The sequence below is a fragment of the Enoplosus armatus genome, chromosome 17 (genome assembly GCF_043641665.1).
Source record: "Enoplosus armatus isolate fEnoArm2 chromosome 17, fEnoArm2.hap1, whole genome shotgun sequence".
Lineage (NCBI taxonomy): Eukaryota > Metazoa > Chordata > Actinopteri > Centrarchiformes > Enoplosidae > Enoplosus > Enoplosus armatus.
In genome coordinates, this window is record NC_092196.1 from 21,728,281 (window position 1) to 21,734,870 (window position 6,590).

General features: G+C 54.4%; 1 protein-coding gene across 1 annotated transcript in view; it reads left to right on the forward strand.

The window, feature by feature from the left end:
* The first annotated feature begins 262 nt into the window (after positions 1-262).
* LOC139300272 (suppressor of cytokine signaling 7-like) overlaps positions 263-6,590 on the forward strand; it is an 11,684-nt gene continuing 5,356 nt past the window's right edge. Inside the window, exons 1-7 of the mRNA XM_070923305.1 lie at positions 263-1,431; positions 1,636-2,064; positions 3,942-4,003; positions 5,101-5,205; positions 5,365-5,502; positions 6,248-6,387; positions 6,529-6,590. The exon at positions 6,529-6,590 is cut by the window's right edge and continues 107 nt beyond it. Of these exons, the coding sequence (XP_070779406.1) occupies positions 263-1,431; positions 1,636-2,064; positions 3,942-4,003; positions 5,101-5,205; positions 5,365-5,502; positions 6,248-6,387; positions 6,529-6,590 (2,105 nt within the window). The remainder of the gene's footprint in view (positions 1,432-1,635; positions 2,065-3,941; positions 4,004-5,100; positions 5,206-5,364; positions 5,503-6,247; positions 6,388-6,528) is intronic.

The following is a 6,590-nucleotide window of genomic DNA, read 5'->3' on the forward strand; positions in this document are numbered from 1 at the left end:
GAGCGGCAGCGCCGGGCGGGTTTCTCATGTCTTTTCTTGTTTTGACGTCGTTCAGCAGCGATCAGCGGAGCCGTTACCGCCTCGAACCGGTCCGGACTTTAAATGGCTGTCGGTCGGGGTTCTGTCGGGCGGCCCGGTTATCTTAGCGGGGAGGATGCAGCTAGCCGCCGTTAGCTCCGCCGCTGTTTATTTATATCGGTGTTATGTAAGAGCGGAGCCCGTTTAGCCGAGCGAGCTAACGTTAGCCTGTTAGCCTGTCATGATGAATGACGCGCAACAAGAAATGTCTCCGGATTTCGTCCTGATGCGTCTCGTGTCCGCGGCGGAGTACGACCGGCTGGACGAGCCCGAGGACCTGATGTCCGGAGGCGGCGGGTTCGGGCCCGTTAAATCCGTACTGGGTCACCACGGCGGCGGCATCAGCGGCGGGTTTGATCTGGACCCTAGCGGCCCCTCGGCAGGCCTCGGCTCGGCCTCCCCGCACTACAGCTCACCGCTTCCCGGAAAAGGCGAGCTGGACGGCGGGTTGGTGTTGACGCAGGCCCCGCCGGGCTCCGAGGCGCCGCTGTCCCCTCCGCCGCCGGAGGACTTTGCCGTAGCGGCCCAGCGGTTTGTGGACTTCCCGGTGCAGCACGGCTCGGGGGGGCACGGCTCGAGGGCGCAGCTGATGGTTTTTCAGAACCTGTTGCGGTCCGGAGACCGGATCCTGGAGTGCGGATTGGAGCAGCCGCCCCCAGGGTTCCTCCAGGAGGAAGCAGAGAAACAAAGACAGCAGCTGGATCCTGGATCACGTACCGGTTCTGGTAACACAACAGCCGGCCCTGGGCCTGGAGGCGGGAAGGACCAGAACTCACACTGCATCCCCTCTGCAGAGGAAAATCTGCAGCCACAGCAGCCACAGCTCCTCCAGTGGCACCCGGTTGTCAGACTGTCCAAGGGGTCTGACGGATCCCAAACCCCCCAGCAGGGCGTCCCTGCTCTGGACTCTGAGTCCGGGTCAGTCCTGTGCCATCGACACCGCCTGCTGACAGACCGACTGTCTAAATGGCCCCCGGGCCTGCTGGACCAAGCCCTGCGTCTGGGCTTGCTGGAGCCCAGGAAGAACTGCTCCGCCGGGGGTGAGGACCCGGTCTGGGCTCTGGCCCGGAGGTTGGGCCAGCTGGGTGAGGGGAGGGAGGGAGGCGGAGGATGTGGGGGGGGGGAGTTGGTGCTCCCGCTGCCTCGATGCTCTTGTCACAGTGTGCTGGCCTCAGGGACGGGGGGCATGGGGCCAGGCGAGGACCCGAGTGAGACCAGCGACGCCCTGCTGGTTCTGGAAGGTCTGGGGTCTGAAGAGGTGGGAAGGCTGGGGGAGGGAGGGGACATAAGGGACACTGAAAAAGGGGAGAGGGTGGTGGGAGCCGGTGGGACACCTGGGGGTGCGGGGCCTGTGTTCTCCAGTGGGACTCTGAGTGGTCTGATGCGGCAGGTCCACAGACTGGCAGAGGAGGCAGGGGTCTGCACCGATCAGACCTGCCGTTCATCGTTGGCTGTCCTTGGTGCTGCGGTGTCCCTCCCCCCCATCAACAGCACCACCACTCCCTACCTGTACCCCCCTGTCCACCCGCAGGCCCTTCAGGCTGCAGCAGCCCTTAGCGGCCTCCAAGTCTCCGCTGACCCTCTCCTGTCCTCCAGCCCTGACCCGAGCCCCCGGCCCCAGCATCAGCACCAGTCCCGATCTCAGCCCCAGAGCCGCGCAACCACCCCCAAACTGGGCGTGGCCTTGGGTGGGGTGGGGCGGTGTGCCTCTCCCCTGGTTGTCCTAGAGGGGGAGGTGGGAGGAGGAGGAGGAGGAGGAGGAGGAGGAGGAGGGAGGGAGGGGGAGAAGACACCACGGGGGAAGTCGAGGAAAGGGGGGTCCCTGAAGGTCCGGCTCAGCAAGCTGTTCAGAACCAAGAGCTCCAGCGGAGGGTCGGGGGGGCTGCTGGACAAGAGGCCCTCGCTGGCATCGTCCACCTCGTCCGGGGGGAGTCTCCTGGACGTGTGGGGGTCCACCTGCAGCAACACGGAGCAGGACAGCAGCAGGTACAAGACTGGGGAGCTGATCTATTGATGGTTAATATTTGATTAATTGATCGATTGATGCTTTAGAGTCTCCAGGATGCGGATCACCATGACGACAGTCCTCTGAAGTTTGTTTTAGATCAGAGAGTTAAGTACTGACCTGAGACCAGCTTTAGCAACAACAGAGGAGTGGACAAAATAACAGGAACACCTTAAAGGACTTCAGGCCGCGACAAACTTCATAAACGTTAGCTGACAATCACAGAAACAAGCTCATTAATTACAAATCATGAACTCTGGAACTGAACAGCAGATATTTGATAATGATAAATAGTCAAGTAGAATTGATTATCAATCAACTGAAAAGTAATAGAATGATTTAAGCACTTGTCAAACTGAGTCTCTGTTGGTTAAATATTATATAACCAGCTGTCATATGAAGCTAAAGATGTGGTGCTAAAAGGTGTTCCTGTTATTTAGATCACCCCTCTTACAGTTTGTAAAGCTGGTCTCAGGTCAGCATTTAACACTGATCTAAAAATAAAACAGCAGAACAAACTTCAGAGGACTCCTGGAGAACTTTTTGTAACTGTTGTCATGACGATGAGCATCCTCGCTGCTCAGACGCTGTTCTGATGAAACCGAGCTGGTAACCATGGCAACAGTGTTTAGATTTTATTAAAGTGATGTAGAAGTGTGGGGGTGTGTGTGTGTGTGTGTGTGTGTGTGGGGGGGGGGGGGGGTCTGACAGGTGAGACTATGATGTCATAAGCAATTAAAAGAAAAAAATAATCTGACAACATTCATATGCACATATTACGAATACTGACGGGAGTCCGTTTGTACCTGATCATGATGTGGATCAACACTGTGACAGCTGACTGTTAGATTTACAGAGGGTGGACAGAATAACAGAAACACCTGACAGTCAGTCAGCTGTTTTGTCTTGTTGTGGTTGAAGTTTTATCTGAATCATGTGGTGGAGCAACACCACGAGTTTCTGCAGCCATTAAAATGTCATTTGTCCCGCCCACCAAGTGCAAAGACAGTAATAGGAGGCAGGGAGGTGTCAGTCAAGCTCAACGTGTCATCACCATCATGTTTCATGGTAGTCGATATTCTCACTGAGTCTGTTTTGTGTTGGACTTTAATCCACAAAGTGTGTCATCAACACACCGTCATGGTTCAACTCTCCGTGTGATTGGTTAGAAACAGCTCTGTTCCTGTTTGGGTGACGAAAAGTGATCAGCACACGGTGAGTGTGTGTTTATATGGTCACAAATCAGTATACTGCAGAGGTCAGAGGACTGAGGTAAGAGGGCTGAGAGCTTAGGTCGGAGGTCAGAGCGCTGAGGTCGGAGGTCAGAGAGCTGAGGACGGAGGTAAGAGGGCTGAGAGCTGAGGACGGAGGTAAGAGGGCTGAGAGCTTAGGTCGGAGGTCAGAGCGCTGAGGTCGGAGGTCAGAGAGCTGAGGTCGGAGAACGGAGGTAAGAGGTCAGAGAGCTTAGGTCGGAGGTAAGAGGGCTGAGGTCGGAGGTCAGAGAGCTTAGGTCGGAGGTCAGAGCGCTGAGGTCGGAGGTCAGAGCGCTGAGGTCGGAGGTCAGAGAGCTCAGGACTGCACTACAGAGCAGTACTTGAGGTTAGCGAGGTAACTTCAGGGTTACGATGGTGGTTCACTTCTTCACTTCATCACTACACAACCTGCCCCGGAGTATGAATGATTGGTGTGTTAATATCACTGATTTATTATTTATTTATTTATTATTGTTATTAAAGGACTTTGACTCTTTCAGAGGTCTGAATCTCAGTAACAGATGCTCTGATTAGTCCAGATGCAGGAGGCAACGGGTGATGATGACGACGAAGACTCTCTAATGATCCTGTGTTTGTCTCATCAGGCTCCAGGTGTCCAGACCTCACAGTGCCTTCTCTCCGGTGCCCTTCACTCCTGCTTTCACTGGTAAGAACACACCTGTGTGTGTGTGTGTGTGTGTGTGTGTGTGTGTGTGTGTGTGAGACCAGGTGAGGTGACTTTGTGTGACCGGTTGTCTCTCAGCAGCAACTCTCTGACCTGCTGCAGCTTCATGTTTATGTTCAGTTTATTTAAAACTGTTAAATCCACCTTGAAGGTTCAGTTTTTCTCATGTGGAAGACTCCAGACTCTGAACCCTGAGTTGCTCCTGATGGAGGCCAGCACCTTGCATGGCAGCTGGGTCGCCATCAGTGTGAAGTACTGGGCGGATGGATACACTGTGCTGTGAAGAAGTAGTTCCATCCTGTAAACTCTAAAACCATAAACTGTCAGATTAAAGAAACAAGATCCAACATCAGTCAGGAAGTGTTTCCTTCCACCTGCTTTATTCATTACCTGAGAGGAAGCAGCAGACATTCAAAATAAAAGTCTAAACAGGTGAACAAAGTGTTTCCTGTCTGAGTGTAAAAGTTGTTTAAACAGACTGAATGAATGAAGCTGAGACGGAAAGTGAAGAGCTGGAAACAGCGATGAGGAGGCTGTAAACTTCATCACAACACAGATGTCATGTTTCCATCATGTTCTCCACATGGTTCTCCACATGGTTCTCCACATGGTTCTCCACATGGTTCTCCACATGGTTCTCCACATGGTCCTCCACATGGTTCTCCATCGTCTGAGCTTCCACTGGAGCTCTTTAATGATGTCATATCTATTTTCAGGAGTTTCTAGAAGTTCAGTTGAACTTTGAGCTCCATTTGTATGAAACTTCCATCAGACTGCAGTAGCAGTACTACAGTACTGTAGTACTGTTGTGTATTCAGATGGACTCTAAAGGTCTTTAAAGGTTCATCACTGCACCATGTTATCTGTTGTCACGGCGACCGCAGGTAAACAGCAGAAATACACTAATCACATGACAGAGAATCTACCTGGAGTGGCTGTGTCTTCTTCTGGACTTCTTATAAAAACCACATTTCTTCTTCTGTGTTTTCAGATCTTCTTCTTCTGCTGTTCAACTGAACCCTAACATTTTCACCTCTCTGCTCCAACACCTGTCTGTCTGGCTGTCTGTGTGTCTCCAGGTGAGACGGTGTCTCTGGTTGATGTGGATATTTCTCGGAGAGGGGGGAACTCTCTTCACCCCCCAACTCCTCCTCCCCCGCCCAGACGGAGCCTCAGTCTGCTCGGTACTTTTCTTCTTCTTCTTCTTCTTCTTTTTCTTCTTCCTCTTCTTCTTCTTCTGTGTGTTGTCACTTCCTGTTAGTGTCTGTCCTCCTGTCTCACAACCCTCCTGCAGGTCTCTCAGGTGAAACATTCACGTCTTTGTGTCTCTTGTTGGTCTCCAGATGATTTTGGGGGTCCTCCTCAGCAGCAGGGTCCGTTCATGGAGCGCAGTGTGGGGGCGTCCATGCAGTCTCTCCCCCCCCGACCGCTGGTCCTGCCCCCCTCCCTCAACACCATCCAACACAGCCTGAGCCTCAATGGTGACACACACACCACTGACTATGCAGATACACTTGACAACATGTTTTGAAGACGAAGCTAAAAAAAGAAAATACATGATATATACAGTCTGACAGTCTGTCTGCGCGTGGCCTGTCTGCGCGTGGCCTGTCTGCGTGTGGCCTGTCTGCTTGTCGCCTGTCTGCGCGTGGCCTGTCTGCGCGTGGCCTGTTGCCTGTCTGTATGTGGCCTGTCTGCATGTGGCCTGTCTGCGTGTGGCCTGTCTGCGTGTGGCCTGTCTGCGTGTGGCCTGTCTGCTTATCGCCTGTCTGCTTATCGCCTGTCTGCGCGTGGCCTGTCTGCGCGTGGCCTGTCTGCGTGTGGCCTGTCTGCGTGTGGCCTGTCTGCGCGTTGCTGTTTGCCTGTCTGCTTGTCGCCTGTCTGCGCGTGGCCTGTCTGCGCGTGGCCTGTCTGCGCGTGGCCTGTCTGCGCGTGGCCTGTCTGCGCGTGGCCTGTCTGCGCGTGGCCTGTCTGCGCGTGGCCTGTCTGCGTGTCGCCTGTCTGCGTGTTGCCTGTCTGCGTGTCGCCTGTCTGCGTGTTGCCTGTCTGCGCGTGGCCTGTCTGCGTGTGGCCTGTCTGCGCGTGGCCTGTCTGCGTGTCGCCTGTCTGCGTGTCGCCTGTCTGCGTGTCGCCTGTCTGCGTGTTGCCTGTCTGCGTGTTGCCTGTCTGCGTGTTGCCTGTCTGCCTCAGGCTAACAGTTGTTTCCTCTGTGTGTGTTTTGATCAGACGCCTTCCTGAGAGGTTTACCGAGGCCTGTCCCTCTTCGCCCTGACGGTCAGCACCCCCCTCCGCGACTCGTCCCCCGCTGCCCCCTCAGTCGACCCGACGCCGGCAGCTTTGCCACCAGCCTCAGAGAACTGGAGAAGGTAGGCCCTGGGGCTGGAGAGTCTGGGGCCTCTTCATACTTCTGTTTTTAGTAGATTTAGTATTGAGAGGGCGTGGAGCTCACCTGTGTGTGTGTGTGTGTGTGTGTGTGTGTGTGTGTGTGTGTGTGTGTGTGTTTTCAGTGTGGTTGGTACTGGGGGCCGATGAACTGGGAGGACGCAGAGATGAAGCTGAAGGGGAAACC